This window comes from Theobroma cacao, chromosome 5 (genome assembly GCF_053813885.1).
Source record: "Theobroma cacao isolate CCN51 chromosome 5, ASM5381388v1, whole genome shotgun sequence".
NCBI lineage: Eukaryota > Viridiplantae > Streptophyta > Magnoliopsida > Malvales > Malvaceae > Theobroma > Theobroma cacao.
The window spans coordinates 46,822,631-46,841,234 of NC_142643.1; the positions used below are offsets into that span (position 1 = coordinate 46,822,631).

An 18,604-nucleotide genomic window follows, 5' to 3' on the forward strand; every position below is an offset into this window, starting at 1 on the left:
AATTTGAATATTTTTATAAATTTCACCTTGATCAGTGTCAATAGGGACAAAATTGTTAACATTTTTCTTTGATAATTAATCCTTTGAAATATTTTTTATAAGCATATCGTACATAGAGAATTAGAGGAAAAAAAAAATGAATGAAGCTGTGAAAGTCACAAAAGAAATGGTGATGATCTAACGATGTTTTTTTTTTTTTTTTGGTCAAAGTGGGATCTGTTCCTCGAGCTGAAACCTTGGGCTATACAATAAGCAGAAAGCTTAGCTTTCTCAATGAGCTACCCTCGAATTCGATCGCATTTCATATTGGTATTGCCCTTGCACATTTGTTGAGTTGATGCTGAAAAATCCTGGGGTGTAAGGCACTCTCCTAGGCTTTATCCAGGCGGCACCATTGATGAACTTTCCGGGTGTGAATCCGAATGCGGTCGCCTGTGAAATTCTCTTAATCCCACGCCATGTGACACGGCCTGTCTTGTTCGAGCCAGGGCCATAGTTGTTGAATTCCGAGTAGAAGGAAGTGTTTAGGCCCCAAGGACCATCCCAAATTGCCCACCCCTCGGGTTTGATCAAGTCATCGAGGTAAGACTCCATGATGATTGTCCTTGAGAAATTGCCCCATGGACGGCCTAGATATGTGGGGTACTTGTCCTTGACAGGAACCAGTTCAGGAGCAGCAGTGAAGGTGGAGTTTTGGATGACAATGGCTGTTGGTTGACGAGCGTCGGTTCTGCCTTGGGCGGTGACAATGCATTGCTGCCCATTTAGTGGAACACGGACCAGGAAAGTGCAGTTCTGGAAAACTGCGGCTGCATCGCCGAAGACGAAATCGATCGTTCCGGTGATGGTGCAGTCACGGTAGAATTGGCGTTTGCTGTGAACGTAAAGGGTGTCCTGGTAGCCATCCATGGAGCAGTTATAGAAGACTGAAAAATCGGATATGACCAACAAGGCCACGGCCTGGAATTTGGCGGCCCCGGCAGAGTTCTCGAACCCAATGTTTTTAGCAAAGAAGTAGTCTCCATTAACAGCTGCATGCAAAGATATCAATTCGTTAAACAAATGAAGAAAGAAAGAGAAACATTTCTCTTCGTGAATCAAAGGCTTAGATTCATACCAACTGTAGCAGTCCTGAAGGTGGGAACACCATCAGCATTGTTGAGGTGGCCAGTGATACGGGTTTTCTCTTTACCATCTCCAATCAACGCCACATTCGTCATCTTGTAACCGAATTCGAGATTCTCCTCGTAAACTCCTTCCTTGATATATATCACGAAAGGCTTGGTAGCATTCAGGGGGATGCTGCTCATTGCAGCGTTGATGGTCGTGAAGTTTCCACTTCCGTCCTTGGCCACGACAATGTCAGCCTTGATTCTAGATGGAGGAGCAGCCATGAGCCTCCGAACTCCAGGCTGAATCTCAAATTGGCCATGGCCAAGAACAGGGGGCTCATTGTCTTGGAGTAGACGACGACGACGGGTCATGGGAATATCTAAATAGGTCGACCAGTCGCCATGCCCGAGAACAGGAAGGTTTTCCTGGAGCAGGCGACGACTTACACCTTGAATTTCTAATTGTTTAAGCACTGCAGACATCTCAGTGGCTATAGCAAGCCCATTTCTGCTGAGTTCCATGGAAACATTCAATGCCTTCTTCATTTTCTCTCCAGCCTTTGACGTTGTATTTTTGAATCCATCTAAGCAAGTCTGTTGGTTGGTGATGGTAGCACTCAACCAAATCTTTAAATCAGCCAACATTCTATCGAACTTGTTGATATCCAACTTATCGATCTGGTCAAGTGATTTTTTGAGCTCCTTTATTGAATAAGTCATTAGTTGTTTACAGACATCTAGAGCTTTCTTCGTTCTTGGATCTTTCTCGAGATCCCGCAAGGTAGTAGAATTCTGGACAGCTTGAGATGCAGACTTCATTGCGGCCTTGAATGCTGCTTGGACGAGTTCTTTGATGTCTGTGGTATCTCCAGCTTCAGCACGGAGTTGCTCCTCGCATGTTTTCCTGAAATCTGTCGGTTGGCAAACGGATTTGATGGCCTTCACGGAGGCAGATACCTGAGAACTTTTACTGCTATTGCTGGTTCCATCATCGGAGCTGGTGTCATTGATGCTAACCCCGACTGTCACAGCAACCACCATGGCCACCAAGAGGAAAGAACAAACCGCAATAATCGCGATTCTCTTCTTCCTCTGTCCATCATCAGTACTTGCCATTTTCTAATATCTATATGAAGCAGCTCCTGATCAATACCTTTCAAGACAGGGAATTTCTCTCTTGAAAAAAAGAAAGTGAAGAAAAAGAAAAAAAAATAGACCCACTTTCTTTTTTGTGTTCCTAGTTGATCATTAAGTCCCCCTATTAGGCACCAAGAGCTGCCCAAATGCAAATGAGAGGACGGCAAATTCGATGGCCAACTCCAATTCGAAGCCAAAAAGCCCCTCTGGAGTGTGATTCTTGATGAGTCTTATAAGAATTATAAGAAAGATGAATAAAAAAAAGCTTAAATGGTTTAGATTTTTGGTTATTTTTAGGTGCAGAAACATGGGGTTTGGAAGGGCCATGGAGAGTCAAATCAATGACAAGCTACAAAATTGTCAAGTGTTTCCCAAAAATGAGAGGCTGCAAAAGCTATCTAAGCATTTTCCCTCTCTCAATTATAGTCAATTGACCATTGACCAAACAGGTCTCAATGGATTTGAGATAACTGTAATTAAGAAATCTATGGTTTTTAAGGAAACTGACAGCTCAAAGCCATGAAAAGCATTCTCTGCAATATCATCCAGCCAGAGCATCTTTGATATTTTACCATAAAAAAAGAAATATTTTTTTGATAAAATTGACTCCGTCAAACAATTTCGTCAAAAAATTTCTGATTTAAATTTTGGACCAATCTTTTAGAGAAAAATTAAAAACCCTTTATAACATGAATTTCACGGTTCGCGACAAAAATTTACCGTGTAATTAATAAGTAGTTAAGTTACAATAATCATGATCACAAAGACAATAAAAAATAAAATAAATTTTCAACCAAGGCATGGAAACATGTTAGAGATATATATACAGAATATATTTACATGTCCAATTTATTGATATATAATAGTTTTTTACTTAAATTTTCATGTACATTATTACATGAACTCTCACATGTATAAATTACAACGCTTACCAAACTTAATTGACAACCTGCATATATAATTCTATGAACTTTGCATAAACTTAATTTGTTAGCCTGCCTTTTCTGCTTCACCCCCTTAATTAATACTCACCATATCAGGAGTTACAGATACAATGTACAGAATTCCCATGTGATAAATTTTCAATGAAAATAAGAATTAAAGCAAATTACTCTTTGAGTGTGATCTTATGTTTTTATATGGAAGGTTTTGACTATTTAATTACTTTTCTACTTATAGTTGCTCATTTAGTTGACAATATATTTGGAATAATTGTTATGGTAAACACTCTTCTGGTTCAAAATCTTGACAAGCTTAGTCATCTCTTTAATGCTTTCTGCCACAATGAGATATTCTACCATAATTTCAAAGATACACTTACAAATAAACCCATCAATAAATAGAACATCTTCAGTTTCCAATCTCCTTCAACAAACCAAGCCCGTTTTTTTCCTCCAAAGAGCCAAACATCAATCAAAAGCAGCCATGGAGACCCTTTGTGGCAAACCATGTTCTTCAGATACATCTAGTATCTCAGCAGCCTCGGGAGAGACTCAAAACAAAGGCGGTGGTATCGATGGAAACATGATGGCCAAACTGAAAGAGAAAGTTGTTGTTGTTCAGGAATCTCATGATCATCAGTCCAACCAGGCTAGATCAGGTCTGCACCTTTCACTCGGTGCGAAGTTTTCCGGAGATGAGATGATTCATGGCTCTGAGGTGGAACTCAAACTTTCTAGTATGGGTTCATCTCAAGCAAGTAAGCAGCAGCAGCAGCAGCAGCAGACCAAGTCGAAAGCTAGGGCTTTTACGTGCGGCTTTTGCAAGAAAGAATTCTCCACCTCTCAAGCCCTTGGAGGGCATCAGAATGCGCATAAACAAGAACGTGCGATAGCCAAACGGCGTAAAGAGATGGATTCGGGGGCTTTGGGGCATCGTCAGTACCCTTACTACTCTTATTCAAGCCTCTCTCAGGCCTCTCTCTATGGATCTTTCAACAGGGCTCTCGGGACAAGAATGGAATCAATGATTCATAAGCCTGCTCCTGCTTACCCTTGGACCACCCTGGGCTGCCGTTTCGGCCATGGAGGAATCATGATGGAGAGCTTCCAGGCTCCGAAGAGTAGCACTTTGCCAACCATGGCTGCTGCAGCTTCAAGCATTGCAGCAAAGAAGCCAACAAGCAGCCGTGATTTTCTGTCAAAAATGGATCTATCAGAAAGTGATAATCGTCAGGATGATGATCCAGGACTTGATTTGTCTCTTAGGCTTTAATCCCTGTTTAGGGTTTAAGAGTTTATCAATTATCATTGTGATAATCAGATTTAACTTTCATTTCAGTATGAAGTTTATGTTTTATTACTGACCATTCTGATTTGGTGCATGTGGTTGAGGATTGAACAAAGCTTTTACCATTTATTTGAATTATGAACTCTAATTTGAATTAAACTCATATTCAACCATGAATTTTGTTTTTCATTAAATAATTATTATCTTATTGGTGATGCTTTTTTGATTCACAAGATACCCAACTAATCATCTATCATAAATAAGCATGAAATATACTTGAAAGTAATTCAATTCGATGGCATGAGATACTCCTTAAAATTAATTTTGATTTTTTTTATAATAATTCGTGTATATATATACATATATATATATATATATATATATATATATATATATTATTTGAGGTCAAGACTTCATTATATCTTTGACCATAGTTTAATTTAGATTAATGTTGACCCTAAATAATCTTTTGGTATTAACTTTTAGATTTGTTTCTTGTTATTGATATTTCAAAGTAGTATTTATTGTTCAAAGGAATTTTATCATTTTTTATCTCTCTAGCTATGATTTATTAATTTTACAGCTAGCTCTTTTACATTGTTTCTCATTTTATATTAGATTATATAGTTATTTTCAAATTTACATGTGGATTTAAAATTTGGCAACACTTCTCCCTATTTAAATTATTTGAAACTTATAAAATTTTCGGTTATTCTATTTTTAATTATAAAAATCTTTATCTTTTATTGAATTCGGTTCCTCATAATTTGCTTTATTTAAACTATTTTCACTATTATTTATTAGTCGAAAAAGTAACGGAAGAGAATCCAACCCATCTCTTACTCAAATTTTGGTATTTCCAGCTCATCTTTATTAAAGATAATCAAATTTATGTTAGCCAAAAAAATTAATGATTATTTCAAAAAAAAGTTTATTGATAGAAGATCATGTGATTTTAATATAACATAATCAACCCCATAATGCATGCAATGCTTGATTTTCTTTTTTCTTTTAATTAATATTTTGATGAAAGGATGGGATTTGAAATTGAAATGGAGGGTTATAATTATAAATCAATAGGAATAATGTTTTCAAACTTTTGGTTAACAAGGGATCTTTACTATATACTTATACCATTATGATCCAACTTAATTAATTTACATTAAATTTGTTTAATTTCACCATTTGACTTTTTACATCTATATATATTCTCTATTATTTGCTAAGCAGAGAACAACTCATCTTTCTTTATTCATACTTTATGTAAATTAATTAAATTAATTAAAAATTTCTGAGAAGAAAGAAATCCTATTTAACATAAACTTTACGTCAAATAGTTGACTCCTTCATGTAGCATAAAATCAATTCCTTCTTTGTTTTTTGGGTACAAAATAAAATAAAATCATTGATAGGTCTTTAAATCCATTATTAAGATGTTGGGAATAGATAAACAAAAATTGCATAACATCAAGCAAATAATTATTAAGATAAAAATATTGTTGGAGGTAAACAATTAAAAAAAAGTTTCTTTTTAGCATAAGGATTTTAATTCAATAGAAAACAAAGTTTAAATTCATTTCTAAAGGAAAATATTAATTCAGCCGTTGGCTATGCAAATAATGTTAATTGATTCTTTTTCCTTTAATTAGACTCCACTATCCACAAAGGAAAGATTTGATTTCTCTCATCTCATTAAAGAAATTTAATAAAATAGATCATCAATTTTTTTTTCTTTTTGGTCGAAGTTAAAATTATTAGTGATCGTAAGACTTTATAGTATTAAATTTGATCGAAGTTATGGATTTGTGATATTGAAATGATATTATTAGATACTTCCTTTATCCTATTTATTTGTTTTTGTTTGATTTTTTTTATCAAATGAACTCAATTTTGATAATTATTTTTTAATGCATTATATAAAATTAAGATATAAAATAATATGTTCTGAAAAGTTTGAAATTTAAAATTTGTAAATTTTACTTTTAAAAATTTTATAATTTCAGATTTTGTTAAAAATAACGATCAAAGTTAAATTTGTTGGATAAAAAATTCAATAAAGAACAAACATAATGAGTAATAATTATTCAAAACATCTAATTAGAAAATACTAATGACATTAAAAAAACAATCTTCGATAATAAAATTTAACAACCAAAAGTGATAATTAATTGCAATTCAAAAATGGAGTGACAGAAAAAAAAAATCAAGTGACAGATTAATAATAAAACTGGAAATCAACGGGGTGTAATTCAATAATGCAAGCCCCCTTCAAAAGGAACTCCTGTTGCAGGCAACCAGCTTTCACCTTGGATGAATTTGGAAACAGTTAAGTTAGCAGCGTCAATATCATTTATATTCCCATGGTATCCAGGCCATCTAACTCTGGAATCAGTGTTTGATCCTGGACCCTTGTTCTTATACTCTGCATAGTAAAGAGTATCAAGTGCAAAATTTCCAGACCATTCACTCCAACCTGAAGGTTCAATCAGCTTGTCCATGAAACTTTGCATATAAACTGTTCTTGAATACTGCTTCCAAGGCCTTCCCAGGTATGTTTTCGTCGCGCCGTTACTCGAGGCCAGATCATCAGCAGCTTTGATGACAGAATTGTGAATCGATATGCCGGTGTTTTGGTTAGGATCGATTCTTCCTTGTGCAGTAATGGTGTTGAATTGGTTTTCTAATGGCAGTCGAGGGTAGATGTTGCAGTTTTGGAAGACAACAGCAGCATTCCCGAATATGAAATCGATGGTGCCATAAATGTCGCAGTCTCTGTAAAATTGCCTGAGGGAGTGAGCGTATAAGGTGTCCTGGTATCCTTCGAAGCTGCAGCTGTAAAACGTGGACATGTCAGCCCCATTCCGAACTGCGACAGCTTGGTGCTTGATAGGTCCGGCTGTGTTGCGAAATGTTATGTTCACTGCAACGAATCCTTTCCCAACGACAGCTGCGCGACAGTTTGTGATTCAATGAAAATGTGCTGTAAAGATTATTGCAAACATGCTTGAAAGGTGAAATTTCTACTTTACCAAATGTTGCAGAATTGAACGTGGTTGATCCATCGACAAAGTTGCGATTTCCAGTGATTACTGTCCTGTTAATACCATCACCGATCATCATCAGGTTCTGCTTCGTCTTAGGTATGGAAACGTACTCTTCGTAAACGCCAGCAACCACATAAATCACAAAGTATTGGTTGCTGTCACCGGAATTGTTTGGTGCTGCGGCCACTGCGTCATTGATGGTGGTAAAATTGCCACTTCCATCAGAGTTTACAACCACCACTTGACTCACTGAAACCTCTTCCCCATCTGTCTGAACATGCTTCTGTCCGCATGCAGATTCATAAATTGCTTGGTCATGGCTTGACATTCTCAAAGGCAAAGGAGCATTTCTGCCATTTCCCAAATTGGAAAACACATAGTTTCTTCCTGTAAGCGATTTGGTAATGTCATGAATCCAACCATGCCTGAAGAGTGCAAGAGAGACACTGTAGAACTTTGATCCATTGGAGATAGATGGCAATAGACCATTCTTGATACTTGAAGCTGATGGTGTAGCCTCAAGCCCTTCCAGACAAGTTTGTACATTAGTTAAAACAGCGCTAAGCAAGGTATGCAAATCATCAGCCAGGAAGCTATCTAGACTGTCCTTAGAATTGATAGTTTCCAAAGTGTATGACAAGAAATCCACGTTCATCTCTGCCAGAAACTGGCAATCCTGGAGGGCACGAATTGTGCTCAGGAACGAAGTTGAAGGAAGTCCGAGGAAATACTTGACCGAACCAAGAAAACTGTGAGCAGTAAATAAAGATCGATGGACTGCAATCCTGCCATAGTCGAACATGGTGGTGAACTTGTTTGGGGGCAAAATACATTTGCAGAAATCTGCATGTGGGGTGTAATTGCAAATGGATTCTGAGTTGAAAACTGAGGTAGGAAAGCTAGCAAGGGATGGGGAGAAGAGCATGAGGAGAAGAGCTATGCTGCAAAGAGCTGAAGCCTTCGGAGCCATGGTCGATTTGTGAAACAGGATTGGTGCCTTAGGCCTATATATACTAATCCTGAAACTCTGAAGAATAAATTGGATGATTGGTGAAACAAGCTTATTATTTTATCTTCTTTTCCAATTATTATTTGAGTTCTCATCTTGGAACAATGCATAAAAGAGATTTATGACGGTTTCCTGCATACAATAAGCATAAACGTGCAGAGCAATAATGACAAAACGAGGCCAATTAATTTGTAAAAATTAAGGTATTTTAGCTTATGTCACGTCTCCTTGTTTGTTCATTGAACCATACGCCACGTCTTGAGGTCAACACCCAAAGGTTTATAAAAGACTACTTTAACTTAGAAGTTATATTCTCTTTTAATTTCAGAAACTAAATCATTTTAATACGAGGTAAACTTTCGATTATGATAGTTAAAACTTGTGCATAAAATATGAGACAGATTTATATATTAGTATACTCATTTAGTTTTTTTTTAATTTTTTTAAACACCTAAATTCATACTTTTTTATATTATATATTTATTTTTTGTATTAAAAAGTATTTAACATTTATATTAAAAAATTTTAAAATTTTAATATAAAATATGTCAAAAAATCAAAGAGAGGCACAAGAAAAAAGATAAAGGAGTATTAATTAGTTTATAACATACAATTCAATTCAATGAATTTAATAAAAAAATGAAAACACGAGTCTATCGGTTTTTTATATTAAAAAATTATTTAATGAATATAATGTATTATTCATATTGTAATTTTAACGGTGGTTTGAATATACAAAAAGAAAATAAATGCATACAGATTAACTTATGCCTCTCTTTTGAATTCTTTAGAGGAGGGCTTATACAGCATGAAAAACTTGGTTTATAAGTTACAACATAACCCAAAGTTCAACATATACAACCCAATCATTGAAAGCTAAAATATATTAAAAATCAAAAAGGATATTGCTCTAATACTAGAAAATCTTGGTTGTCTTATTGAGAACACCAATAAAATTAAAGTTAACAGCTCACAAAAAATCTTAGAGTTGGTGTGGTCCGAAATCAACTAGCACCAAATACTTGAGGGCACATCTCAAGCGGTAGAGGTTAATCATGGTTTTGTTGGTTTTATAGGTATAGTCAGTTTCTTGACCTATGATTTAACATCTGAGATTTGTATTAGACTACCATCAATGGACATTTTAAAGAATTTTTGTATACGGTTCCTGTTTTTGCCTATGTAATTTTCTGTCTAGCTAGGCTTTTCGTGTAGTTGTAATTGGGGAGGAAAGGATGATATACACAGGGTTCAGGCTTTTGAATGTGAAACAAGGTTGATCTATTTGCGGCCCAATGATCATTGGTGGCAGGACATAAACCTTGAAAACTTCATGTTAATTCAAGGATCAATGAATAGAATTTTATCTTATCCAAAAAAAAAAAAAAACCAGGAATGGGCATTCCTAGCAGGTTATTGGGTGTGATTCGTTTTACTTGTTGGGTTTGGTTTAATCTCTGTGGAAACGGAAAAAGGAAGGAAAATACAGTTTATCAGAATCACCAATATATTTTTCAAGCATTTAAAACAACCTCCAGACAAAGCTAAAACCAATCTATCAAATAGTAACTGGTTCTAATAATGAAATCTAATCAATTACACATAAGGAAGCTGCCAGAAATCGGATCCTCAAACTGTTGGAGGGTGCAAATGAGTTCAACCAAATGGAAAATTTAGTATATAGTGTAGAGTATATAGCTAGTCTCCTATTTGCTCAGACCGTCGGTGAACTTGACGCCGGTTGCAGGCAACCATGACCGGCCGTCAATGAACCTCCCAACGGTGAAGAAATTTGCGGTGGAAGCATCTCGGATAATGTGGTAACCTGGCCATTTCACCCGTCCGGATAATGATGCACCAGGGCCGTAATTCCTGTACTCACCGTACCAAAGTGTGTTCAATGCAAAGTCCCCATACCACTCGAGCCACCCTCTAGGCTGCACCAAAGCACCCATGTAAGTGTTCATAAAAACAGTCCTGGAATACTGCTTCCATGGCCTGCCTAAATAGGTTGGTTGGGTGGCAAGAATGTAGCTGTTCTGAATCGAAAACCCGGTGCTCTGATTCGGGTTTTTCCTTCCCTGAGCAGTGATGGTAACCTTCTGAAGTGGTAAGGGGACTCGAGTGAATATCTTGCAGTTCTGGAGGACCGCTGCACCGTTTCCGAAAATGAAGTCTATGGTCCCATAGATGTGGCATTCACGGTAGAATTGGCGGAGGGAGTGAATGTAGAGGGTGTCCTGGTGGCCTTCCATGCTGCAACGATAGAAGGCGGACTGATCAGAATCCACTCGGAGAGCCACAGCCTGGTGGTTCTGGGGTTCGGCTGTGTTGCGGAATGTCATGTCTCTTGCTATAAATCCTTTTCCAGACACAGCTACAAAAAGGATCAAGCCATTCAAGAAAATTTTGTCATGTAAATGTTACGTAAAAGAAAGGCATATAGAATATGCAAAACTTGGAACCCTTTTAATCCTGAAAAGCTTGTAAGAAGCGTGTGCTTTCCGAAAAGGAATTTCACTTCACAAAAGTAACACTATATTCTGTCATGCATTGACATAAGCTTATGTAATGCTTAATTCCAGGATTTAAACTATCCATTAAAAATCATAATCTTAAAATCCCAAATCTTAAATCCTTATATGAGAAATTTAAGAAAATGTCTCAAACGTTATGATCAATTCAAATCAGCTTAAAGGGCAGATAACTATATTTACCAACGGTTGCAGTTCGAAATGTAGTCCATCCTTGCATGAAATTCCTGTTTCCTGTCACAACAGTTTGTCCAATACCATCCCCAACCAGCATAATATTGGTTTTTTTCTTCTTCATGTCAATGTTCTCCTTGTAAACTCCCTTCTTCACATAAATGATGTACCTCCTGTTACTGTAACTCGGAGCGGCATTGATAGCATCTGTGATTGTCCGATAATGGCCATTCCTGTCTAATGACACAACGGCATCTACATGCATGCCACTAGGGTTAGTTCGTAGGAGCTCTTGATCACCATCGGTTATCCACTCTGGGAACTCTGAGCTTGTGTTTGTTGAAGTGCTGTTTCGAGGTGGTCGGAAGGGCAAGCTATGTAATTGAGTGTACATAGCTAGAACATTGCCAATAAGTTGTGTAACTTGTTTCAGGCTTCCTCTGATGAAGCTCTCGAGGTGGTGGTCTGTGCCTTCGAAGCCTTCAAGGCAGGTGTCTTGGTTACTCAAGGCAGCACTTAACCAAGCTTTCAGGTTGCCTTCGTATTCAGCATTTCTATCACCATCACGAATCTTTTTCATCTCAGCTAAAGACCAGGCCAACTCTGAAACAGAGAAATCCAGGAGTTCCTTGCAGTCCTCAATCGCTATTTGTTCACGATAACTGACAGACAAACCAGTGAACTTTGTCATCGTTTCAATGGCTTGTCTTGCTTCATTAAGAGAGGCCCTGAGAGCAGCATGTAAAACTGATGATGGGGTTTGAGGCCCTAAGCTTTGAAGCTCAGCTTGTATATTTGAGAGGCATAAATCATGGTTATCAACGTCTGTGCAAGCTTGGATGATCAATGGTTGAGTGGTTAAGTTCTGTTTTGTCGAGGGGGTTACATCAGGTATAGCTTCGAATGATGGTAACATCAAGAGAATGAGAAGAAAATTGGCAAATGCCATTTTTTGGTGGCTAGAATTGGAGGATAACGGAATTGATCGAATGATTGTGGTTTTTTACAGAGAGTGTAGGTTTATATGCAAGGAATTCAGGTATTGTTTGCACCGAAAGGAAGGTGTTTGTCTCTTGAGTTATGACTTACACCTTTTATGCTTTTCCCCTTACGAAGTTATGCTTTCTTTCAAGACCCTACACTAATATTCTTTACCATTTGCCGCTTGTTGGTTAAGATGGCCGCTGTTATTTCTACACTAGCACCAAGTTCAAGCCATTCCCTATGCTTCAAAACGAAGCATCTGGCCAGGGCTTGGGGGGTGTGGTTTAGGCCTGCAGGTTGGATATACCCCATGCAGCATCTAGCCAGGGTTAGCATTCCCCATGTGACTGTTCTTAACTTGGGAGAATGATAGGAAGAAATATTGATGATTAAGCCTAAGACTAAACGAAAACTCGCTTAGACTTCCTATAATTACATACTGTAAACATAATTAGTCCAGGCTTCAGAAGACTAGGGACCTCTTAAATCATTGGGAAATTACAAGTATATCTGCATTTTTCACCATTTGAAGCATTCAGAGATGAAAACGGGCGTCCTTCAAAGCATATTTAGCAGCAAGTCAAGTTCAGTTTTCATTCTTTCACACTAGAACTCCAAGTTCCCCATTGCTGAATTGACAAAATGGAAATTCAAACTTCAAATTATGATATTTTGTGCTATGACAGATATCATGACTCATACCAGCATACTTAAACGAGAGTCAAATAATCCAGTCAAAATACAAATAAATAAACCAAGGTCGAAACAAATCTGGGCGGTAGTAACTTAAACTTATTATGCTAAATCAAAATATAAACGATAGTCAAATAATAAGGAACATAATTGCTCCTTTCTGCACCTGAAAGCTTAAAGGCAAAACTCTTTCCTAACCCGTGGACAAGGGGTTTATTCACGATCATTAGATACTTCAAAGACAAAGTCATCTAATCCCATCTTATGATGCAACCTCTAGCATGCAGGGTTTCAAGAATCTCTGATGAAAGCAACAACCTTAAAGGGGCAAGTAGCTTGACCTTTTTGATCCGGATGCAGCAGGCTCTAAGTGCAAGTTCAAACCCTTCAACTGTGACATTGCCCAGGTGCACAAGCTTTGCTTCTTGCAGGCGTGTCAAGTTCCCCATCACCATGCACAATGCTATATCAGATATGCCACAGTAGCTCAAATTTATCTGACAACATAAAGGCATTTTATCACTTCTGAATATATTAATCCCAAAAAACTTTCAATGGAAATTCCATTTTCATGAAAATAAAGTTTCCATCTGTTTCTAAATACATTCCGTAGAAGGCTTCCCATCATGCATGCTGTTTATGTTGAAAAGTGAAACAATAGATGTGGGAAAATGACTGAGGCACTATTTAGAGGACACAGCCTCCAGTTAATCAAACAAGAAAGTAAAGGTGCTGTTATCAAGACAGAGGAATGAAGGTAGTCGGTAAGCATACAATATCGTAATTGGATCAAAGCTGGAGTAATGACCTTCATAGCTTTCAAATGATGTGAGAGAAAAAGGATAATTAAAGAAGCATGTAGGAAAGCACCTTACTTTTAGTCTAAAAAGATGCATTGAAGATGAATAGAACACCATAATTACTAGAGCAGCATTTAGACCCTAGAAGGTGAAGTTTTTTTGCTTGTTTTTGTTGTATATTCGGGACTGGAAACTGAAATATTTTCCTAAAATTGATGTTTTATCCATGTTTTACCATACAGATCTGTCTAATGAATTCGGTAGGATAGTCAATTCCTTTCTCATTTTCTTCTTTTTTCATATCTCCACAGTCTCCCCGTCCTTCTTTTTGATTTCTGCATTCATACTTGTAAATTTCTGTTATAGTATTATACTAGTAAAAAGCCATCACTGATATCCTACAATTCAAATCAGACAACTGTACCTGTCGAAGGTTCCTTGAGTAGTAGGCAAGTGCCCAATAGCCTGAATCGTCAACTTTGTCACAGTGTTTCAAATCCAAATCTGCGAGCCTCTTACACCCAGCTGCAACTGCTTCTAAACCCACACCTGTAATTTTAAAAAGTCCCCGCATCTCCAAATCAGAAAGTTCCTCTAGATGACCAATATATCCTAGCCCTCTGTCAGAAACTTCCTTGCAGTATGACAAGTTGAGTTTTGCCAACTTCTTGCAACCTCTAGATAAAGCCTCTAAACCATCATCACCAATACCAGAACACCTGCAAGTCCAAATGAACAGATATTTACTTTGCTATTAACAAAATATAATTTTGCTATCAAATTGGTTTTTAAACGTATTTTACCGGTATAGATCCAGTTCATGAATCTTTGTACAGTTAGAACCAATATAGGAGAGTCCTTTGCCTGATATGTTTGTGCAAAGTCCTAATTTCAAGCATAATAGTTGTGAACATCTAGATAAATATTCAAGTCCTGCGGATAAGAAATAAGACAAGGTAATCAATAGAAGAGAGTGATGAAGTCAGAAGCTGATAAGTCACCAAATTATTGGATGACAAGAGTAAAACTGCAACAATAAGTTGCATTATGAAAATAAAGCATGGTTCAAACTTTAACACTTAAAACAAACTATAGTTATGATGAAAACACTTAAAATTATGCAAAACATTAACCCTAACCCTTGTCATTTACACCGCAGCAATCTGTTAGGTCAATCTCCTCCAGCAGCAAGCAAGAGGATCCAAGCTGACAAAGACCCTTCTCAGTAATCATATGGCAAGACTCTAGCTTCAGGCACACAAGGTTTCTGCATGAGTCAGCTATGGCAGAAATTGCAGCATCAGTAATGGAATGGCAGCATGTAAGATTTAGGACTCTCAAATTAATGCAGCCAGATACCAGTCTCATTATGCCCATGTTGGTCACCCCCACACATTTGCTGAGACCAATTTCTATCAATGACTTGCAATTGGTGCTAATGACTGGAAAGCTAGACTCAAAAATTCTAGCCCCATCAATTCTGATCATCTCAAGGTGCTTTAAGTTCTTTATCCAATGGAGAAGGGTTGTAGAAAGCTCCTGCGATAAAAACCCACATTCAGCAGCCACAACTAGTTGAAATAGCAAGTTATACTGCAGACGTAATCCAGAAATGTGGTCTTGGCTGTTAAGAACATCGGCAAGACACAAAAAGCAGGCAGCCAAGAAATTACTTACTGAAAGACAGTAACCAGCATTAAGCTCCAGAAGATTACTATGGCCTCTAACGACAGAGATTAAACCAGACGAACTCACACCTTCGCACCTTGATACATCAATTACCTACAGATCATAGAAAATAAACACAACTTAAAATTTTACTTAGCATTTTCATGTAATCATTTTATTCAATTATTTCTCAGCAGATGTCCAGTTTCCTACCCTTAGTAAAGGGCCTCCATGCCCAATAAACTGTAATCCAGCATCATCAATTAAAGGGCACGCCACCAAACCCAAAACCTCCAGCTTCAGCAGAGAAGCAATGGAATGAAGTGATTCATTTGTCACCTAAAACAAACCCGAAAGCCCCACGACATTAAGATAGAGACACCATGATCCTCAGATATCAAAGGCACAATAACAATTAACAAAAGATACATCAAAACAGGTCACAAGAAATCGAATATAGTTTCAATGTGTTCACTCTAAAGCTGTATTAACCTCCTAAAAGCACAAACTTAACATACAAAGAATTTGCTTTGGCCAAAGCTGAGCTGAATTCTCATCTTTCTATTGGGCAAATCAAAGTCAAAGTCTTCTTTTTTCCTTTGATCATTTTTTTTTCCTGTCTGTTTGCTCAACATGGCATTGAAGATTTTTTTTTTTTTAAGAAACAAAAATAACAACAAAAGCAAATCAGTTCAAAATGCCAAATTCGGAAACCCCACTTGTTAATTTTTCTCATCAACCAAACACAATAAAACACTTCCATTTCTACACATTATTCTATCCAAAAAAAAAACTAAAAAAAAAAGACTAACCTTGAGATAAGAGACATCAAGGTACTTCAAATCCAAGCATTTCTTACACAAAAGATCAACACCGAGATCAGTTATATCCATACACCACTTCAAACTCAACTTCTCCAACTTCAAACACCCGACGGCGATCTTCGCCAATCCGACATCGCTCAGATGCAAGCACTTATCCATCTTTAGCTCCCTCAGTCCAACCGCGCACGACAACGCGGCTGCTTCCCTGTCTCCAAACCCACAGCAATACGACACGTCTACACTCTTCAAACACGGACATGCACGTGCCAACATCTCCAAACCCGTGAACCTCAACCCCGTCGTTCGACTCAGTACCAGACACTTCAGTCCCCGAGTCCAATTCGCCCAACCCGGCGAGTTCGATCCCGGACCCACCCGAGTTAAGAGAAAGGAAACGACCCGGTCGTCAATGCGCGGGCAAGCGGAGAGGTCGAGAGATTGTAATTGGGGGTGCTTCTGGAGAAGACTCGGCAAGAACTCGATTCGGAGAACCCGGAGATGCTTCCGAGTCAGTAAGTCGATTCGGTGAAACTCTCTGCAAACAAGTCGGAATGATTTCCGATCCGACTCGGTGGCGAGTTTCTCACGGACTCGGACGAGTAGATCTTCTGTTAAGCTAAAGATGTTCTTGTTCGATCGAAACAACGCCATTTTTAAAGATTAAAAATAAGATTTCTTTGCTTTAGAAGAAATTAAGGATTTTTCTGCTTCTTGGGGTTAACTTTTTCAGGTGGGAACGAACAAGAAGACAACTCGGAGGTAGAGGAGAGGGTGGTGGGTCGGTTTGCAGAGAGTCCGTATCAGACTAAAACAGGTTCGGGTCGGATTCATTTTCCTTTTCCCTTTTATTTACCCGGATTTTTCTCAAATTCAGAGAAGAAAAATGGAGGCTTTTCTTAGGTAGGTGAAGAGTTGCAGAGAGAGCTGAATGAGGAAGAAAACGAAAGAGAAAGACCCAGAAACGCTTCGCTGAAAACAGGATCACATCTTCAAAATTGAGTCCTCCAGACGGAAACTAGCCACGTGGATACAGAACGGAGTCTGGCCGTCCGATCGGGAGAAAAAGAGCTTTTGACCGGAGATGAAGAGGACACGTGGTGAGAGGTAGAAGGTGAGAGGCACAAAAGCAGGGCGGTACCGAAAAGTACGAAGAATAGTTTGCTCTTTTTTGTAGATAAACGTTGTACCGCAGGTTCTACGAAAGAAAGAGAAAGGGCGGGGCGGGGTGGCTCATGTTTTGTACGGTTCATGACGTGGCATTGTGGTGGGGCCCCGTCAGAAGAAACGGCGACCGTACCTATCCGACTTCCTTCCGACTTTAAAAAAATAAAAAAGAAAAAGAAAAAGAAAAAGAGGACAGATTCAAAGTTAGGAGTTTGGGAGTAAATTAAAGGGTAATAATTACTCCATTTGGGAAATGGGGTGAGGTGGTGAGGACCACAATCACACATAGTCCATCTAGAATCTTGATTAGGTCATGATGTATTTGACCTTTTTTTTTTAATTTTTTATTTTTTTAATATTTAATATATTTTATTTTTTATATTAATTTTCATAAAAATTAAAAAATAAAAAAATAACGAAAATAATATCATGCATTCAATTTTATTAATTACCATTAATTAAGACTCTATTTATTATTTTATATTTATATGAAATTAACGTAAATATTAAAAAATATTATATAATTATATTATTATTTTATATTAATATATCACGTCAATTATACGTTATATAAAATGATTAATAATATTTAATTAATAAAAAATAAAATTTATTTAAATTTTGTGTTTTTTAAATATTAAATCTTTTTTTGATTAAAAAACATTAAATCTTTTAATTTTATAAAAATTAAGATAAAAATTTTCATTTAGACGTCTTAAAAAAATGAAATTACAAAATAAAACGGACGAAATAATTATAAAAAAGTGAAATAGATACATATTATATTTCTTTTAATATGTTGAAAATAGAAAGTGGTGGCTGATCTCAAACTCTCTGCCATTAAAATATGCAGTTACTGCATTTAGTTGACTGCCCATGTCATGGAGCAATTTCTCTCTGCTATGTTAACCAATGATGATACCGGTTCTGACTTTCATTTAATATGTGCAAAGTTGAAGAGGATCTACACCACATGGCACATGGATGATAATTGGCAGACAGTTCATAGGGCATTGGCTCTTGATAATCAACACAGCTTATACAGTACATTGCAGTGTGTAGATTGATAGGCAACTTTCCCAACTTTTCTTTCCTCTTTCTTTTTTTGTTTCTTCTTCTTTTTTTCCTTATATAGTGCTGTATAATGTCTGTTGTTAAATTGGTATTAAATTCTTAAACCCCAATCTATGAGCTTGCTTTCCCAATCTGGAAAATGGTAGCCTGGAAATCCT

At 37.2% G+C, this 18,604-nt stretch overlaps 5 protein-coding genes across 5 annotated transcripts; 1 reads left to right on the plus strand and 4 right to left on the minus strand.

Moving 5' to 3' along the window:
- Positions 1-243: 243 nt before the first annotated feature.
- Positions 244-2,228, minus strand: LOC18600502 (putative pectinesterase/pectinesterase inhibitor 28). Its single transcript, XM_088806839.1, has 3 exons — positions 1,553-2,228; positions 1,118-1,492; positions 244-1,031 (listed from the first exon to the last, which is right to left on the minus strand). Exons 1-3 carry the CDS (start codon positions 2,226-2,228, stop codon positions 271-273), a joined length of 1,812 nt encoding a protein of 603 aa, XP_088662965.1. The 3' UTR covers positions 244-270.
- A 1,446-nt stretch (positions 2,229-3,674) lies between these two features.
- LOC18600503 (C2H2 and C2HC zinc fingers superfamily protein) lies at positions 3,675-4,463 on the plus strand. The gene has a single exon (XM_007030983.3). The coding sequence runs from the start codon at positions 3,675-3,677 to the stop codon at positions 4,461-4,463; it is 789 nt and encodes a 262-aa protein (XP_007031045.3).
- A 2,150-nt stretch (positions 4,464-6,613) lies between these two features.
- On the minus strand, positions 6,614-8,492 carry LOC18600504 (pectinesterase-like). The gene is made up of 2 exons (XM_007030984.3): positions 7,508-8,492; positions 6,614-7,425 (listed from the first exon to the last, which is right to left on the minus strand). The coding sequence occupies exons 1-2, from the start codon at positions 8,490-8,492 to the stop codon at positions 6,728-6,730; spliced, it is 1,683 nt and encodes a 560-aa protein (XP_007031046.3). The 3' UTR covers positions 6,614-6,727.
- A 1,523-nt stretch (positions 8,493-10,015) lies between these two features.
- Positions 10,016-12,489, minus strand: LOC18600505 (Plant invertase/pectin methylesterase inhibitor superfamily). The gene is made up of 2 exons (XM_007030985.3): positions 11,249-12,489; positions 10,016-10,908 (listed from the first exon to the last, which is right to left on the minus strand). The coding sequence occupies exons 1-2, from the start codon at positions 12,186-12,188 to the stop codon at positions 10,238-10,240; spliced, it is 1,611 nt and encodes a 536-aa protein (XP_007031047.3). The 5' UTR covers positions 12,189-12,489; the 3' UTR covers positions 10,016-10,237.
- A 368-nt stretch (positions 12,490-12,857) lies between these two features.
- Positions 12,858-17,387, minus strand: LOC18600506 (F-box family protein). The gene is made up of 7 exons (XM_007030986.3): positions 16,197-17,387; positions 15,598-15,723; positions 15,394-15,498; positions 14,856-15,255; positions 14,520-14,649; positions 14,141-14,435; positions 12,858-13,413 (listed from the first exon to the last, which is right to left on the minus strand). The coding sequence occupies exons 1-7, from the start codon at positions 16,857-16,859 to the stop codon at positions 13,168-13,170; spliced, it is 1,965 nt and encodes a 654-aa protein (XP_007031048.3). The 5' UTR covers positions 16,860-17,387; the 3' UTR covers positions 12,858-13,167.
- Positions 17,388-18,604: the final 1,217 nt, after the last annotated feature.

What these genes read in the sequence shown, in the direction of transcription:
- LOC18600506 (XM_007030986.3), bottom strand. Translation starts at nt 16,859, where the DNA reads ATGGCGTTGTTTCGATCGAACAAGAACATCTTTAGCTTAACAGAAGAT. An exon ending in ATGCTGGTTACTGTCTTTCA is followed by an intron (nt 15,256 to 15,393) that starts GTAAGTAATTTC and finishes TTTTTATCGCAG; the next exon opens with GAGCTTTCTACAACCCTTCT. An exon ending in ACTCAAGGAACCTTCGACAG is followed by an intron (nt 13,414 to 14,140) that starts GTACAGTTGTCT and finishes TTATGTTGTCAG; the next exon opens with ATAAATTTGAGCTACTGTGG.
- LOC18600503 (XM_007030983.3), top strand. Translation starts at nt 3,675, where the DNA reads ATGGAGACCCTTTGTGGCAAACCATGTTCTTCAGATACATCTAGTATC.
- LOC18600502 (XM_088806839.1), bottom strand. Translation starts at nt 2,228, where the DNA reads ATGGCAAGTACTGATGATGGACAGAGGAAGAAGAGAATCGCGATTATT. An exon ending in AGAAATTCAAGGTGTAAGTC is followed by an intron (nt 1,493 to 1,552) that starts GTCGCCTGCTCC and finishes CGACCTATTTAG; the next exon opens with ATATTCCCATGACCCGTCGT. An exon ending in CTTCAGGACTGCTACAGTTG is followed by an intron (nt 1,032 to 1,117) that starts GTATGAATCTAA and finishes CTTTGCATGCAG; the next exon opens with CTGTTAATGGAGACTACTTC.
- LOC18600505 (XM_007030985.3), bottom strand. Translation starts at nt 12,188, where the DNA reads ATGGCATTTGCCAATTTTCTTCTCATTCTCTTGATGTTACCATCATTC. An exon ending in ATTTCGAACTGCAACCGTTG is followed by an intron (nt 10,909 to 11,248) that starts GTAAATATAGTT and finishes TCCTTTTTGTAG; the next exon opens with CTGTGTCTGGAAAAGGATTT.
- LOC18600504 (XM_007030984.3), bottom strand. Translation starts at nt 8,492, where the DNA reads ATGGCTCCGAAGGCTTCAGCTCTTTGCAGCATAGCTCTTCTCCTCATG. An exon ending in GTTCAATTCTGCAACATTTG is followed by an intron (nt 7,426 to 7,507) that starts GTAAAGTAGAAA and finishes ACTGTCGCGCAG; the next exon opens with CTGTCGTTGGGAAAGGATTC.